The sequence below is a fragment of the Silurus aristotelis genome, assembly GCF_946808225.1.
Source record: "Silurus aristotelis genome assembly, chromosome: 6".
Taxonomy (NCBI): Eukaryota; Metazoa; Chordata; class Actinopteri; order Siluriformes; family Siluridae; genus Silurus; species Silurus aristotelis.
The window spans coordinates 24316826-24335115 of NC_139579.1; the positions used below are offsets into that span (position 1 = coordinate 24316826).

General features: G+C 38.4%; 1 protein-coding gene across 4 annotated transcripts in view; it reads left to right on the forward strand.

Annotated features, from left to right (window-relative positions):
* Positions 1-524: 524 nt before the first annotated feature.
* Positions 525-18290, forward strand: part of LOC310727447 (G patch domain-containing protein 2-like) — a 32468-nt gene continuing 14702 nt past the window's right edge. For 2 of the 4 annotated variants that reach the window (XM_083543937.1, XM_083543940.1), the window contains exons 1-8: positions 525-616; positions 2623-3357; positions 9302-9363; positions 12498-12674; positions 14446-14525; positions 14680-14741; positions 14816-14855; positions 14942-15033. In XM_083543937.1, the coding sequence (XP_083400063.1) occupies positions 2636-3357; positions 9302-9363; positions 12498-12674; positions 14446-14525; positions 14680-14741; positions 14816-14855; positions 14942-15033 (1235 nt within the window). In that variant the 5' untranslated portion in view covers positions 525-616; positions 2623-2635. Of the gene's footprint in view, positions 617-2622; positions 3358-9301; positions 9364-12497; positions 12675-14445; positions 14526-14679; positions 14742-14815; positions 14856-14941; positions 15034-18290 lie in introns of those variants that run through there. The other 2 variants (XM_083543939.1, XM_083543938.1) reach the window with 2 other exon arrangements.

An 18290-nucleotide genomic window follows, 5' to 3' on the forward strand; every position in this document is an offset into this window, starting at 1 on the left:
GGTAACGCACGTGGTCAGAATAGCACTTGTTTCATAGCACCCTAATGTACACAGGGGAATGTCTTGGTGGGCCTTGTGACTGTGCGTGCAGCCTTGTGCTACCATCTGTTGGTGTGTTACAAAGCTAGTCTTAAAACTTTTTGATACCACCTCGTACATTACAGAATTACTCTCAACACATATTTTAGTGCTTGCCTTTACTGTATACAGTTATAGAAGAGTAATAATATATAACCCAGAATTATGGGTTCCTTTAAAGTGTCCTTTCTTGTGTCACCCCAGGAAGTTCTTCATTGGCATTACCACCTATGGTTTGGGTTCAAATGTACATGCAGATTTCTGTGCTTTTGTAGACAGTGGTTGCAACAAATGCATGTTCCTGACACCGTAATAATAAGTCATCGTTGTACGCAATGGCGAGATATAAAGACGGGAACATTTTCAGGGAACATTTTTTTCATTGTGAGCATAACACTCACAGATGGAGCCCCTTCTTGTAATGGTGCGATGGGCGGAAGTGACGTCATCGACGGGGCGGAAGTGCTGTCCCTGCTTTCAGCTGTCAAAACAAAAAAAAAAAAAGAAAAGAAAAAAAAAAAAAGCAGGAACTGCGACGGTGAGTGATAAACAACGCTTTTTTTTTTTTTTTTTTTTACCTTAATAAAACATGCATAGTTTATAATTATTTTTTATTCAGCAGCATTCATATATTATAATGTAATAACGTATAATAACCTTAACGGATGAAGGTTCACATCTGATGACTTTGTATCCAAGTCAGCTTTCTTGCTCCTCTTAGTGAATAGGACAGTTAAACAAATATAACCTTTATTATTGTTGTTATTATGAATAATAACATCGCTGATGGTGTGAACCGAAACACTGTCATGCAGCATCGGGGCGATGGAAAGAAGCGAGATGGAAACGCGAGCGAATGAAGCGCGTTTTCACGTTTCTCTTTCCGCTAATCTAAAGCGAGATGAATTAGTCTGCGATGCGACGCACACGTAGAAACTGATGCAGTCTGCATATGTCGTGTGTGCGTGTTTTTATTTTTTCTGTCGTCTGGCTGAAGGGCATCGGTGTTATGTAATCCATATGCGGCGTGCTTTTGTTGTGCTCGTTCCCTGAGCACGCATGGCGTCATGGCGACACGTCATTGTTGCATGGTGCAGCGCAGAGCTCCTCATGCAGCATCTATGGCAGTGTACAACACACTACATGGGCTACAATCATCATCAATCATGCAATCATGTATCATCGATGTCCCAAAATCTGATCCTAAGCTTCTTATCATTATGATGCAAAAAGGGTTAAATGCAATACTTATATACATAAATATGATTGCAGCCATTCATCTGATTTGGCCTACCAGTTTATTTATTCGACTTATTTTGTATCTGGATTGGTCTTTATAGGGTTGGCAAATATCGTTGATGCAATAATTCACCTGAATCACCTTACACTTACATGAGTTCTAGCAACTGGTTGACCACCAGAGACCCTTAAACACTATATATGCAGAAGTATAAGGATAAGAGTTATATTTATATTAAGGTTGTAATCTGGCGTACCAGTGTAGATTTATTCATTGCTAGAGACTCAAAGCACTTTTGTACGTCGCTCTGGATAAGGGCGTCTGCTAAATGCCGCAAATGTAAATGTAAATGGATAACTGACTATATAATATGGTGTCTGTGTACAATCCAGTGCACTCTTAGTGCCCAAGCCATGCCCGGATAAATGGGGAGGAATGCGCTAGGAAGTGCATCCAAAGTAAAACATGTGCCAAATCCAATATATACGGATCACAAACCTGAATATGCCTCTGTATTTTGTTGCGTTACCAGCTTGTAGTTCTTCCCTTAACTGGACTTAAAGCATCCAAACATGTTTCATCAGGAAGGTTGGAGTGTAAGTGCTCGAGTGGGCCAAACCAACTCATACCTTTTTAGTGAACTGGAATGCAGAACGCACACCAGACCTGTTAATTTGACTTCGCATATACCCTTGTAGCGAAATGATTACAAATGTTTTTGGTGAAAATTGATTGGAAAGCCCAACCTGAAGAGTGAAGGTTATTATAACATTAAAAGAGAAGCTATTAGAAGTTTTAAAAGGGAATTCTATGTAAATGCCCAATGTTTGGGAATGCACACAAGATGGCTTTGTGTCCACATACTTTTGATTAAATATCGTAAGAAAAATATTCTGCATTCATCCACAAAACCCATGGAAGATCCTACTGCGAAAATGTTTTGTAATCAAATTATTGTACAGAATTAGGCAACATTTTATTAACTGGCAAGCTGAAAATAAAACATAGCCCACCCATGAAATTAAAGCTGAGTGTGGCACCTCAGACATTACCAAGTTGCAAAAAATAAATAAAATTTTTTTTGTTATTGTAATAAACACTATCTGTGAAATAACTGTAAAAGATTGTTCTAGTAGTGTTCCATTAGTATTCACGTGTTTTAGGTAGAAGGAGCATAGAGCATAATTGATACAAATCCTATTCATGTTACACGTTGTGGAACAATTCCTTCTTGTAAGTATAGTGCTCCTTAGGTATGGGATGTATACACTGACCACTGCAGTGACGCTGATTTGTTTTCCCAGAAGCATTACTGATATGGAGGAGCTGGTGCAGGATCTGGTGTCTGCATTGGAGCAGACCTCAGAGCAGGCTGAGCTGGATGATCTGTGGCAGGAGATGGTGCTCAGGCCGTTGCAGCATCGGCGCCAGGTTCGCAGACGGAGGGGCCGCAAGCGACGCTGCGATTTCGAGCACAGCCTCTGCCTCAGTGAAGCATCTGAGTCCAGCCTGGACGAATCCTTCACAAGAGAACATAGACATGGTGCTGGCGGAGCTGTGGCTGTTGCAGCAGCTCCTATGCTGGCTGCTAATCACAGTGATTCTGATGACACGTTGATAGTAAAACGCTGGACTCCATCGTCCCTGTCCTTTCGCACCAGACAGCATTCTTGGCCAGAGTCGGACTCGTTCACAGAGAACACACCAGGAAGACTTCCGCGCCGACGCCGCAAAGTCAAACGCATGCCACCAAATGTGAATGTAAACGTGCAGCAAAGGTTTCGAGTGTGTGGACTGGAGAGAGGTGAACAAACCCATCGTCACTGTCATCACCATCCCAACCATTCTCATCAACATCAGAGGTCTTATAAGAAGCAGAGACTGAGCCGGCTGAAAAAGCGCTCTGGGGGCTGGTCGAAGCAGGACGGCGTCTCTGTCGGAACTGGAGTAGGAGGCATGTCTCAAGAATGCTGGAAGGACAAGATCCTGCGCCAGACCAAGGAGAAGAAAGAGGCGTCTGATGAGAACATGTCAGAATGGTATTTCGTAAATCTTAAAAAATTTAAATGTGATTAGCTAGAGAAAAAAAACATCTCTTTATACACTAAAGCACAGAAAGTAAACAAAAGATTCCACAGAACGATGTACAGGAAAAAACAGCTACTAAAGATAAATAAATGATTAAATACTGTTGAAAATATCAAAATTAAGTGCATTACTATAAAGTGTGATAAACTTAAAAAAACATAATCGTTTAAACTTAACCATTTATAAATGAAAATGGACTTTTAAATTGTTTAAACATGGATATTTAAGCTGTTTTAGCCTTTTAAAAATATATATTTTAACAGCATGCACCCATTCTTACAGTAGCTTAAAAGCTTTTTACTGAGTTTGTAATCTACACCGGTCACTGTAACGCAAAACAAACAAATGAGATCAAATTCATATAAAACCTTATGATGACTTTTGTTCAATAGTCTATATAAAATGTTATTTTTATAGATTGAAATATTTTTATAAAATAATTTTATACAGGACTCCCCTCCCCCCGCCCCCCCACCGCCTTTCCTTCCTGTTCATTTTTGTGATTATGCTTGATAAAAAACTCTGGCAGTGATCATAAAAGTGAAGCCATTTTAAACAATCTAGAAGCTCCCCTAAATCTCACTGTCAAAAGTCCACCTGCCCTCGTTGCACCATAATTCATACAGGCATCAATTCATCAACTGGATAGGTATTAAAAAATGAAGGCCATAAGGCATGTAGTCTTCTGTTGCTGTGGTGATCAGTCGAGGGAAATTTGCTGTTGCTTGTTGCCTCTAAGCTACAATTAGCTTACGATGCCTCTTTTCTAAAATCACGAAGAAGATGTTTGGTATTGTATTGATCAATGAGAAATAAGGTTTTAATAGAATCCTAGTTAATTAAATTTGAGGTGAAGCAGATAGCCGAGTCTCCCACCTCCCACATGCAGTAGAGAGGATGATGTGTATCACACAAATGTCTGACAATTGACTTTGACTCAGTGAATTACTTCGGTGTCAGTGGAGACCCTCAATTTACTTAACTCGTGCTATTAGAAACTTCAGAGGTGGCTGAAGCGCAATCTGTCATAGAAGGATGACGGCCTAGGATTGCGATGAGGTGCATTAGTCTTAGAAACCTCTTTAATAATAAATGGAACGTAATGCAGTCATTATTGTATGGAATGTTTTAGGATTATTTTTAAGTATTATTTCATGAATTTTATTTTGTTAGTTGCTGCTTTTAGTTCCATAATCAGGCCAAATTCTAATTTCTCACTGCTTCTGCCTTCCCTTCTCCCTACCCGTAGCCCTTCCTCAGATCCATGATGATGTAATTATCTGTGGGTTGGTTTAAAGGAGAGATTGAGGCGTCAGCAATAATGGGCTGACAGCCGGCTTTACATCTTCTACTTTAATTTGTGCTGACCCCATGTGGCCTCTCGAAGGGGCTTGTTTTCTTATTTTATGGAAAAATCAATACGCCTCATGACAGAAAACAGCTCCGGAGAAGAAATAAATGGGAACACTGTGTTGCCCTGTCAATCATTTCTCACTTACACTTCTGCCCTATGTGCCTGATGGCTGTGTGCTCGGATTGGATGGATTGGAACGCTTTGGTGATGTTGGAATCTTCAAGCTGAGCTTGTCCGAATCACAATCAGTAGTGGAAAAGGATGAGGTTTTGAAAGTCACAGGCTTTAAGTTTAGCATGATAGCTAATGCATTTTAAAATGCAAATAACCCTTAGGGTCTCACACACACATGCGCACACGCACGCACACACACACTGTGAGACCAGATGTTAGTTTTAAGCATGTGGTGTATGTGAGTTACAGCTCATCTTCTCTCTTGTCCCTAGCGCACAGACATTGTCCAGACTTTCCTTAAACCAATCCAAGTGTGTGTGAAGCAGCTGTTGGCAGCTCCAGCTGGGTCTTACATCCTTGATTAGACCAGCATTGGGCCCAGTGCATGGTGCACCACCTGGTGTTCATTCTGGCCTGGCCGGGGGGGCCTCACCTTTCGGTACAGACAATCTCATCGGGACACATGATCTCTGCTTCAGAACAACCCCTCCTTAATTAAGAATGAATATCTTATTATCCATCAGCTCCTGATCAGCTTTAATAGTTACAACTACATTTCAATAAGAGTTGTCTTTATTAAGGTCTTTGTTTGTATGCAGTGGATTGGTGTCCAGTTTTGCCAGGATAGACTCCACTGGGGTCTTCCACTGGTGCCTTTGACCAGGATTAAGTGGTTACTAAAGTTTAAGTAAAGAATACAATTATATATCGAGTTAACTACATCTAGGGCCAAGACTGTGAGCTTGTTTCCCTTATTTAAATCAGTTTCAAATGAACTTATTTAAATGAACTTATTTTAAAAAGTACAGTTATATACTTGATTTTTCATATGACCACAAGCCTACGGTGTTAAGCTTTTATTTGTTGATGGTAAATAAAATTTTGGCAGCTATGTGGGTATAAAAAATAAGACACATGAGCTCCAATCCCGATCTTCAGGTTGAAGTTTAGTTGTTACTCGAAAGCTTTTAAATTTTTTTATTTTTTTATTTTGCTTAGGCAGGGAAATGATCAATTAAAACTGATTTTGGAAAAAAACAAGTATAATATGTTTACTATTTATTTCTTAATTTCTTAGTTTATTTCCTAATTTCTTTCTTTCTTTCTTTCTTTCTTTTTATTTATTTATTTATTTATTTATTTATTTATTTATTTATTTATTTATTTATTCATTAAATCATTAATTGACTAATTTATTCATTCATGTTCAAAGCCAAAGCGTACTGGTTCATGAGTTAGTATATGCCGTGTTATTAACTTTCTGTTCTGTAGCTGATTCCACTAGTCATTACTTCAGTAAATTTTGATTTGTGAAAGTAGGCAAGGAGTTTGGAATTGTATTCTAACTTGCCCAAGTTGGTTTTCACAAATCCCTGAGACTAATCCAATTATCCGTGCTGAGGGAGGCTGGAGGACCCTTTTAATCAGACACTTCTAGAAGAGGGCATGGTGTCGGAATGGGTCTCTCTGTTATCAGTGAGACACCCCTCCAAGTTTTCTGTCTTTGTTCTGGAGTGCAGAATAAGCCAGTGCTCAGTGACTTGCCAATGCGTAGTAATCTTACCCCAAACTGGCCTATTGGTCTCTAGAGAGTGGGATTATATCCTATTGATTACACCCTGTCTCAGAAGTGTGTTTTGGGCTCACCTCCCCTGGATGTATGTAGACAATAAGACAAGAAGTGGAAGAGATTAGCTCATTTAAGGCAAGCTGTTGGTGAGACGTCTTCCTAGAGGGCCTGGGCTGTGTGCGGGAATTTTGATGATGAATCAAATGTCAGTACGAGTGTTGTTTAAGCATGTATTATTCATCTTTGTTTTTGTTGATGCATAGTTCTACTTAACACAAGGCAAGACAGAGACAGATAAACTCGGTTGAAAAGTTCCCCCGCTGAAGGTCATGTCAGAGGGGGAAGGGAGGCTCCTGCTCGCTGAAAGAAAAATGTTATTTTCAATAATGCATGGCATTAATTAGCTACTACTTAATGGAAACCGTTTCATATTGGCAGCGAGCCTCTCAAGGCAACATCACATTACACCTTTAATAATGTTTAATACTTAATGTGCGGGCCTAATTAATTGTTTATATTGTACCTATCATTCTTCTTCAAAACCAGCACACTTCTTCCTCTTCATTGACATTCAAGCGCATCAATAGAGATTTAATTTCACTTTGATTTCTACAGATACTCTTGTCACTTAATGTGCTGGTGTGTCCGAAACGGTTTGATTTCTTGCACATATCAGCTGGTAATCACTCGAGAACCCCTATTAAACATGAAACCGTTAATGATATGAAGCAGACAGTTGAGAAGCTGTTTTACTTTACGTTTTCAAATTCAGTCACTTGACTACTCATTTCCCCATCGCTGGAGCACCGTTATGAATTAATTAAACAGCCTCTGTAATACCATACTTGTATCTGGGTGTGACCAGACCAGCACTCTGCCACGAAAAAAGCAGTTGGTCTTCATGCTGCTGTCTTCACAAGGCGATTAACTCTCATTACAAATCTCGCAATGCCAGGATGAGCAGTAGCCGTCTTTCTCTTGCTGACATGTAAGCAAGTAGTGATGTTCAGCCTTACTTCCAATGGCAAACAGGCAGCTGAGGGGCATGTGTGTATGTGTGGCCATATACATGTGTGTGTTTATCCAGGAGTTTTGGGCTAAGGCTGTGTTATTCCCTTGAGACCATGACCCCCCTCCCACATCTGCTTCTTGGAAGTGTGAGGGTGCGGCCATGTAGAGGCCATCTGCTTCTAGTGATGCATGGTGTGCCGGTACACTGGGCCGCCCGGCTCCCAATATGGTGAAGTCCTGCATCAGCAAGTGTGTGACCCACACCAACCTCTCTGCTCATGGTCAAGGTTAACTCTGATCAGCACGTGGCAACTGCGGAGCAGATGCGTTTGTCAGCTCCTCCCAAGACTCACAGCTCACCCTCCATGTCTTAGATGATATGCAATATTCAACAAAAGTTCTTATATATCAGATAATAACTTTTCAGCTAAGATTAATACTTATAGTTATTCGAACCTTTTTTATATCTTGATATCTTGTATCACTGCTTTATATTAAGACTCTACATGTTAATCTTTCATACTTTGATAATCTTATTAATTTATACATTTTGCTAAACAAATTTTTTGGATAAAATGCTTATTATCTTGTTCTAAATTTTTTTAATTCAATAGAAACGAGTGGATTTCAGCCAATATTTGTATTATTTGTGTCTAACATAGTACTAGAATTCCTACATTCATGACATTTCCACCTGTTTCTTCAAAACATTAAAGATTTTTGGATATACTGAACATTAACTATTTTACTGGTGTATGATCTTTAGTTGAATATTGAATTAAAATAAACAAATGTATTTATCTGAAAAAAGCTTTAATGCAGTAAATAAGTGTAAGAATCTTAATAGTCAACTCTTTTATTTGTATTATTGTATTGATTATAATTATATTTTTTACGTAAGCCCATTTATCTATAACGTTTCGCCATAATTTCAGATTGCAAGTGTATTCAAAATGATATAATCCAAAGAGTCTGAAAGATTTCATTGCTAAATCTGTCTGATAGCTCTGCATCCCATTCAGACTGTGTAGTCCCAGGCTTTACTTCCAGTGTTCCCAGGATAGGCTCAGGATCAATGATTAAGCTAAAAGAACAACTAAGGAAATTGTATTTGTTGTTGAACCTTTTAGATGTTCTTCATTATATTACATGACCACAGTGCTATCAGTGTCAGATCATGCATATGAACTGCCATTACTTTGTACTGTTCAGTGTCAGTAGTCTGACTGTGTGAGGAAATGTTTCAGATTTCTGCTGTGAGTCATTGCTCCAGGCCTCAGTGTCGTAAAGAACAGATGTTGTCCAGTTGTTGCATGAGTCAAAGTCCTGAGGCCTGAGGTCCATTCTGTGCATGAGCACTTCTCGGCAGACGGAGAAAGCGGGAGGGGAAAAAAAATCTGGTGCATTGCTGTCATCCTCAGAAAAGGCTGGGCAGATTAGATTGGAGTTGACAGGGAGGGATATTCAATTAGATTGGGCATGTCACTCAAGAGCTTCGATCCGCATCTGTACCTGCCCCTCCCTGGCGTCTTAGCGGTTTTGATCTCCGAAGCAAGGACCTTGTCTGCCATATTTGATCTGATTCCACTTTACATACAGTATTTTTACAGTAATTATTTCAGACACTTTTGAACATATGAATGAATGTCAAACCCTGAAAGATGTTTTGCCACTGTATGTGTACAGTGTAATGGATCTGTTCTTTTAAGCAGGAAAAATTATAATACTGGCAGCTTAAGTAACATTTCGAAGATAAACTGAAATGATGTTTGACATTTTTCTCTAGTGAGACGAGCAGCGTGTGCAGCAGTGACCCTGGTCTTTTCACCAATGATGAGGGAAGGCAAGGTAGGAACAATAATTTAATCTTGTGTGTAGTATAAGGTGGAATGGATATCAAAAAAAAAAAAAAAAAAAAAAAAAAATATATATATATATATATATATATATATATATATATATATATATATATATATATATATATATATATATATATATATATATATTGATTTGTATTTACCTGTTTTGTTTGCAGTAATAATTTGTAATTCTAAAGTTCTGTATTTTTGTAATTTGGTGGGTTGCATTATTGGTGAATGGGAATGACAAATATTGACTTGTAAAGCAATGTATAGTGCTTTAAATCAGGAAATACCTACACCTTAACCAAACCAGCCCTTCATAAGAAAAATTATTACTACCAAACTGATCATAACAAAATGTTCTGTACCATAACAAGAAACAACAAATCGGTGTCGCCATGTAGCCTGATTGCTGTGTGTGGCACTCACTGCGTGCCCATGCGGTTCTAATGAGAGGTTGTCATGTAGTGCTAATGAGCGCTGAAGGCTTCACTAATCTCATTAGGTGTGGAGGTGCTAGGCATCCTCTGATTTAACAGTTGTCACTACACCTTGACTGTGAGAGGCATGGCCTCTGTGCAGCTGACTGACAGGCCCATAGAGACCACTGGGTATGTGTGTGTGTGTGTGTGTGTGTGTGTGAGTGTGAGTGTGTGTGTGTGTGTGTGTGTGTGTGTGTGTGTGTGTGTGTGTGTGTGTGTGTGTATGTGTGAGTGTAAGGTGGCGTCCCCTTTGCACCTCAGTTATGAATAGGTTTTCAACTAAGCCCCTGGTTGACCCAGAAGCAGCCCTGAGGTTGCACTTCACTTAACACCATTTGACACAGAGGGTATAAGTAGCTGTAATTGAAATTTTATGATTCTCCTGAAATTATTTGCTGGGTTGAAACATCGAGTCACATAATTAAACTAATTGCAGACAGGTGAGGAATTGAAAAACATGGCAAATTTATATTTAGATTGTTGTTTATATTAAGTAAACATATAATCTTTTCTCAAAAAATGTATTTAATTATGTATAGTTTTACATTTTCTATTTTAAAACTGATGAATCAGATTATCTATAACAGACCTAACATTGGTGGTTTATATGTAAAGGTTTTGATCTAATATCGTCATTTCTGTAGTGGGAACAGTAGGAACAACAGACTGGTTGAAGGTGGAGGTGGGACTGCATCTAGGATCGGCTCTGAGCCCTTTCATGTTTGCAGTGGTAATGGATAGGTTGACGGACGAGGTCAGACAGGAGTCTCTATGGTCTATGATGTTTGCGGATGATATTGTGATTTGTGGTGAGAGTAGGGAGCAGATGGAAAAGAGCCAGGAGAGGTGGAGGTACACGCTGGAGAGAGGGGGAATAAAAGTCAGTAGGAGTAAGACAGAGTACATGTGTGTGAATTAGAGGGAGGGCAGTGGAGTGGTGCGGTTGCAGGGAGAAGATGTGGAGAAGGTGGAGGAGTTTAGGTACCTGGGGTCAACAGTGCAAAGTAATGGAGAGTGTGTTAGAGAAGTAAAGATAAGAGCTCAGGCAGGGTGGAGTGGTTGGAGAAGAGTGGCAGGAGTAATTTGTGATAGAAGAGTATCTGCATGAGTGAAAGGAAAAGTTTATAGGACTGTGGTGAGACCTGCTTTGTTATATGATTTGGAGACATTGACTAAAAGACAGAAGGTGGAGCTGGAAGTGGCAGAGTATATAAAGATGCTGAGATTTTCATTGGGAGTGACGAGGATGGACAGGATTAGAAACAAGCTTATTAGAGGGACAGCGCATGTAGAATGTTTTTTGGACAAGGTGAGAGAGGCGCGATTGAGATGGTTGGACATGTGCAGAGGAGGGACATGGGGTATATCGGAAGAAGAATGCTGAGGATTGAGCCAGCAGGTAGGAGAAAAAAAGGGAGTCCAAGGAGGAGGTAAATGGATGTGGTGAGGGAAGACATGCAGGTAGTTAACTTGAAAGAGGCAGATGTAGAGGACAGAGTAGTATGGAGACGGATGATCCACTGTGGCAACCCCTAACGGGAGCAGCCGAAAGAAGAAGAAGAAGACTGTAATTTTTGTAGTGACAGCATAAGTCTATTATCAAAATATAATAAACTTGCCGCTATTAACTATAGAAATTGATATAATAATGATATGGGTAAGATTTTTGTATGGAACATTTATGGAAGGAATCTCCATTGTAAATTTGTTGCTGGTTCCTCTTCCACTCCTCTATAATGACAATCTGAGCCAGTAATTAATGCTCTTGGACAGGTTGTCTTCAGCAAACTGTTTGCGAGCTTTCTTTTGAGCCAGCTTCAGAAGAGGCTTTCTTCTGGGACCAAGGCCATGCAAATGGACTTGTTGCAGTGTGCAGCATATGGCCTGAGCACTGACAAGCGGACCTTCCACTTCTGCAACCTCTAAAGCATTGCTGGAGCACTCATGTGTCTGCTTTTTTGAAGCCGGCTTTAGCACCTGATGCACACCATGAGTACTCTTTTAACTCTTTTTATATATTTTTATATATATATATATATATATATATATATATATATATATATATATATATATATATATATATATATATAATTAAATAAATATAGTAGCACACATTTAGTTATGATGACCTTTCATTGCTCAAATATAAAAAAAAAAATTACTTCACCACAAAGACATTTTTAATCACTAAACATTTGTTTTACTGACACACCAAGTCCCAAATAAAGCACCAAAATCTGCCATGAAGCACACATCCGGCAATTAAAACCGTCCGTGTGGAAACAGCAAAAGTTCCATTTGGTGTCCTGATTAACATTTACAGGAATATTTTGTCTTCTTGCTCTGTGTTGATTTTGGTTTCACAAATAATAAACTATAAACTATTATTACTACTAATAATACTTCATGCATATACTATATAATAATTACTTAATTACAACCAAATAAATACAATTCAGTTCTGCTCATTATGTTTCTATTATTTTCTTATAACAGCACATGTTTTATTCTTTACATACATATATTTTTGGGATATCCATGACTGTAACTAGTTAACAAATTATTTTTATTTATGGAACACATCATTTATGTATCAAACATAAGAATATCAGTTATTTGCTAATATTTGTTCCCACAGGTGATGATGAACAGAGCGACTGGTTCTTTGAAGGTGACTGTGCATCAGGTATTGGTGTTCAGGGCCTGATATCCGGCAGAGAGTCTGAAACAGCACCCAGACCTGCTGCACTTGACTCAAAAAGAGAGAAACATCACTCACCTACTTTCCTCCACCCCAGTCAACCCAGTCAAAGAGGTATAGCTGGTGTCTGTTCAGACTGTGCTGAAACATTCCCAACAAGTGACTCAAGTGCAGTCCTAATTTTATAAAAACATTGTGTGAAGTTCAGATAACATGACAAATAATTATACTTGCCTTGCCATATAGCATTTGTTCTGCAGTTAAGCACCTTTTACTCTACTGAACAATTATATAACTATTATGAATGGACATTCGGTGCCACCCAGATAAGGATGGGTTCTTTTTGAGTTTGGTTCCTCTCAAGGGTTCTTGCTTTTACCATCGGAGGGAGTTTTTCCTTGTCTCTGGCTCACTCATTAGGGATAAATTTATAGGCCCTTAACTTATAAATTCAAATAATTTTATAACCTCTTTGTCTCTGTAAAGCTGCTTTTGGGACAATGTACATTGTTAAATTGCAAATACAAATACAAATAAATAGAATTTAATATAGGTAGCAGATTACATCACTGACACACCTAATCTACTAAACAACAGAGATTACAATGCCATTTCTAGTTATAAGCAGTATATTAGCATGCTTAAGGCCCCCAAGCCTCCAAGGGGGTTGTAAGATAAGATGCCATGGTTATTACCATGTTCAGACTTTTGCCTGGGGCTCCCTTGTGGTCTGCAGTATGGGAGGTATGACCAGAGTGAGAGGGTCAGGAAATCAAGAATGATTACGCAAAAAGTTCCCAAGGCTAATAAACAGCGTGCATAATGTAGTGTAGAATAATATTTTGTGCGTGTGTTTATGTGCTGTAGGAAATAAGGTAAATATGACTTCCTGATAAATATGAGTTTTTAAAATAAATAGATATTTTCCCTTCTGCATGACAATAGTTCAATATATTGTATATCTATAGAAGTAAAAGTAGAGTAAAATAGTAAGGATGCTGATGTTAAGAAAATCAGGTGGTATAAACTACCTTCCCAACCACATAGTTCAGTGGTCCCCAACCCATTATTATTTCCGCTTTATTTATTATCTGATACTGAACGATGTTTATTTTGGAAAATTACCGGATTCTCTCTGCCACATCTGTCTATGACTCACTCTTGATGGATGTCATGATGCCTCGGTCACATGTCTTATCTACATCCGCTACCTGAAGTGTTAACTTGGCTGCTCCAACCGGTAACACATAATACAATACCGCTAAATTCAAACCACTAAGCTAGCAAAATGGACAAAAAAACAACAAAGTGGATTCACGTTTATTATTATAATATAAAAAAATTTATTGTATAATTTTATTTGTTGTTTTTATCCGCCACACCTTAAAGGCCGGTCCGTGTAAATATTGTCTGACATTAAACCGGTCCATGGCGCAAAAAAGTTTGGGGACCACTGACATTGATTGGCATTGATTGGGGACTGTGTTTTTTTTAACCTTTTACCAGCATTCCTTGCCATATTTATTTGTCTTTAAGACCCACAATTAGCCAGTATGAGCATTTTATATGTAATAAAAAATCACCACATTTTGCTTTTTTTCCCAATGAGAGTTACTTTTAAGGTCCAATTAAGTCAGAGCCTTAACCTTTATATTATGAAATGCCAGCTTTAGTTTGTAATTCCTAATTTTTTTTAAACATCTTACTTCTATTCATTACCAGTTACGCTGTAAACGATTTCATCTCTTATTGCTAAACAGTAGGGCTCGCTTTAAAAAAGGAGCATGTACAGGAAGCAAAGCTATCTATGGTATCGTTCTTTCTCTCAGTCTTTCCTTTCCCATGCCCTCTCCTTTCATCTGAGAATCATAACTGTGTGTTGCAGGTTATCATGCTCGTATAAACCGTTTGCCAGGTGTGACTGCGTGCTGCATTAGGAAAGGCAGAAGGAGATTGCCTGCCAAGGTGAACTAGAATATTATAAACATTATACAAGACCTCCAGTACACATTACTTTTACAGCATGTTAATAAATCTTTACAGTGTCCTGTGGTTCTAAAGTATTTCCATGTTACTATCCTTTTTTTTTTTTCACTTGAGCATGTCTTTTGGTTTGTAGGATAATAATATTGCTTGTGTGGACAAACTGAGGAACTACTCACATGATTCCTATCAGAGAGAGTAAGATTTTTAATTAAATCTAAAATTAGTTTTATTTAAATTCAATTCATAATTTGAATAATGAATATTTACAGGTTGTGGCTGCCCCCCTATGGGAAGCAAGACAGAAGACAGGTAGAAATGAATCGCATTACCCTTTACTGTGGTTGGTTTTTGACTTGTTGTCCATTTATAGTAATAGTTTTTTTCATTATTTCCAGCTAAAACCCTTGTGTTCATTGTCCATGTATCCTCTTGGCATTGGTCCAGACACTTCCCATCCAAGATGCTCCATATCTGAGTGTAAAAACAGGTGAGAGATTGTTTGCTTTTATAGATTTTCTAGAACATCTTAAAATAAAATAATCATATTATTCAATAATCAAATAACAATTTCTTAAAATGATTCTATATTCAGATGGTTTAATTTAACAACCTATGTTGAGCCATGCCGTTATATAAAGAATAATTTTTGTCATTACCCAAAAAAACGTCAGGGTTACTTTTATTAGCACTTTTGTCCTGTCAGAGTAAAATAACTGCGCTTTGCTTTCCGCCGTTCTGTTTACATGCACTAAACACTCTTCTAAATTATCATTGAGCCAAGTGACAAGGTGAAACACTATTGTATTTATGCCACTCAGTTCAGCAAAACCTCCCCTCACTGTAGGCAGGATTGAGTTGCTTACAGAATGTATAAAAATATTTTTTTTGTGTGTCTCCTGGGTGTGCGGGACGCAGCATTGAACAGATCTGCTGTCAAAAGCTCAATATATTGATGGAGCATTTTTAGTTAACTTCTCCAAATGAACCGTTGTATAAAGCAAAGCAGTACAAGGGTTAACCGATTTGACCCGCATGAAAGTTTTGTGCCAGGGTCAGTGTATTTTTGATGTGTAAAAAATCACTACAATGGACAAATCCCTCAGGACCTCTGCTCAAACCATGACCTTTGTGATCTACATGCTTGATGCATGATGGGTGTCTGATTTGACAATGTTTCATGCATTTACTTGAATATAAAATGCACTAACAATTTTATAAATTTTATTTTAGAGATATAAAGAATATGGAACTAGCCAGTGAGTAAAAAAAACCCACTGAAAAAATCTAATATATGTACAGTATTTATTTTTGCTCTTATGGTATGGCAAAGGGGAGGCCTGCTTAGAGGAAAATACGGGCTCTGAGGGATCTGCGTATTTATTTAGAGTTTAATTGCCTGAAGAGCTTTCGCCTTTGTTGCATTATGCCTTTGGTGCCTATTTACTGTGCATTCTTAATTCTTTCCCTCCGCTCTCTCTCTCTCTCTCTTCCTCTGTCCGTTGCTCTCTCTCTTGGGCCACTCTAGAAAGCTCTTTTTCTATCCTTGATGAGGGGCAGAAACACAACGGCAATAAAGCAGCCACCCATCTTAGCGCTGTCTTTCATACTCATCGCCTTTCTTCTTCACCTGAAAGGTTCCTTCAGATTGGAGTTTGAAGCATGTTGAATACTAATTTCTGTCTATTAAAAGGCCCCTGGTATCTTTGCGATGCTCTCATTTGAATGCTGTCCACAGGGGATGGCTCTTAATTCCTTTATAGACGAATTCCAGATCCCCTTTACTCCAAAAAGTATAAATCATACTCCCAAATGAACGAGGGAGAGAGGAGGTTGATGCCTCGGATCTCTGATGTGTTCCACCACTTAGAGCAGACGCATTGAGCTCCCAAAGCAGCTGGGTTTTGGCCTGTGTGGGGAAGAGATGTCTGTCCTCCCGACCCAGGCCTCCAGCAAAGCTTCAGGCCGCTAGGGTGTACCACTGAACTTATCTATATGTAAAATGCATACACAAAAAAATATTGTAGAAACTGGGACACAAGCAAATCATGCCCATGCTGCTACTACATAAGAGTAATAGTTTGTAAGTGTAGGGGATAAGTAAAGAATAAATCATGAAGGGGCTTCGTGTTGCAGGGAGATAATCACCGGCACTGAGGTGTAATGTGGCCTGATGCAGAGCAGAGTTACTGTCACAAGTGCAAAACTTATTATTTTTATTCAAAAGCATGTCCTTAGTGGGTGGTTATTTCTCTTATAACAACAATTTGTGATTTTTGGAAGTATTTATTTACTGAAAACAGCATGCATGTTTTAGCTATTCATAGTTACGTTTATAATGTTAACATTAACAAGTTCATTCCTGTTATCACTTATTTTAATCTTTTAGTCTTTCCCTCATAGTTTTTCTTTTTCTTTTCTTTTTTTTCTTGAAATTGAAAAAAGGAAAAAAAACAACAAACAAACAACAAAAAAATTGCAGCTTGTTATGCTACCAAGCCCTGCTTTCTAAAGAAACTTCTAGAAACCCGATAAAACATGCTGACACTGAAAACACCTCACAAAAATGTCATCAAAGGAAATTTGACCATATTAACAATTACACACCATTTCCAAAAATACATAGAAATACATACAAATAAATAAATATAATAATAATAATAATAATAATAATAATAATAATAATAATAATAATAATAATAATAATTTAAAAACCAAGCCATTAGGGAGGCACAAGCCAGTGCACTCTTAGTGTCGGTCCCAAGCCCAGATAAATGGGGAGGGTTGCGTTAGGAAGGGCATCCAGCGTAAAAACATGTGCCAAATCGAACATGCAGATCACGAATAAGAATTTCATACCGGATCGGTCGAGGCCCGGGTTACCAACGACCACCACAGGTAACGTTAGCCAACAGGGTACCGGTGGAAATTGGGCTACTGTTGGCCGAAGGAGGAAGAATAATAATAATAATAAAAAATCTGAATGGCTCTTGCTCAGTGTAAGGTTGGTTTATAAGGGAGACAAGAATTTCATTGATTTGTTTGTTTATGTATTTTTTATTTACTCATTTCCCTGAACTGATTCTAAATGATGTGTTATGATTAGTCTTTAATTTTCCCGCATCAGTATACTCAGATATTCTATAATATTTCCAAAAACGCCACCAGATTGTTTACTACTTGTGAACTCCAGCTTGTACTTGTCTCTGTAACACCTCACACTGTCATAAAAAGTTAAAATGCATAACTGCATCCCACCAGCTTCTGCTTCATGCATGTTTTCTCAATAGAATTTATTTATTCAGAAAATGACATTTGGCGGCTGCAGATAAATCATAGTGCTCCACCACTCCTTTTGCCTGCTTTTCATTTTAATTGTGAGATCTTGATGTCAGCAGTTAGTATATTGGTGTGAGTGGCCTATTGATTATTGATTTGCTACCATTGATTGCAATCCCAGGGGACCCTAATCCTTTCTGATTCATTTGAATACCTCTATTCATCTTGAGATCCTCCTCACACCTGGAGTGGCCTGTAGCCTAATGAAAATAGATGGTGGGCCAGAAGCTCGCTGTAACGTGCATGTCTTTTTGATTTATTATTTTAAATTGATATATCTACTTTGGAGGTGTGAGCACGGGGATGACAATTGACCCTGGTGTCGGTGTGGTTTTTTCGCTGTGAATGAGGGCCTGGTCAGCACGTAAAATGCCAGTGTATTGAAGAAAACGAGGGTAAAAGTAAAAA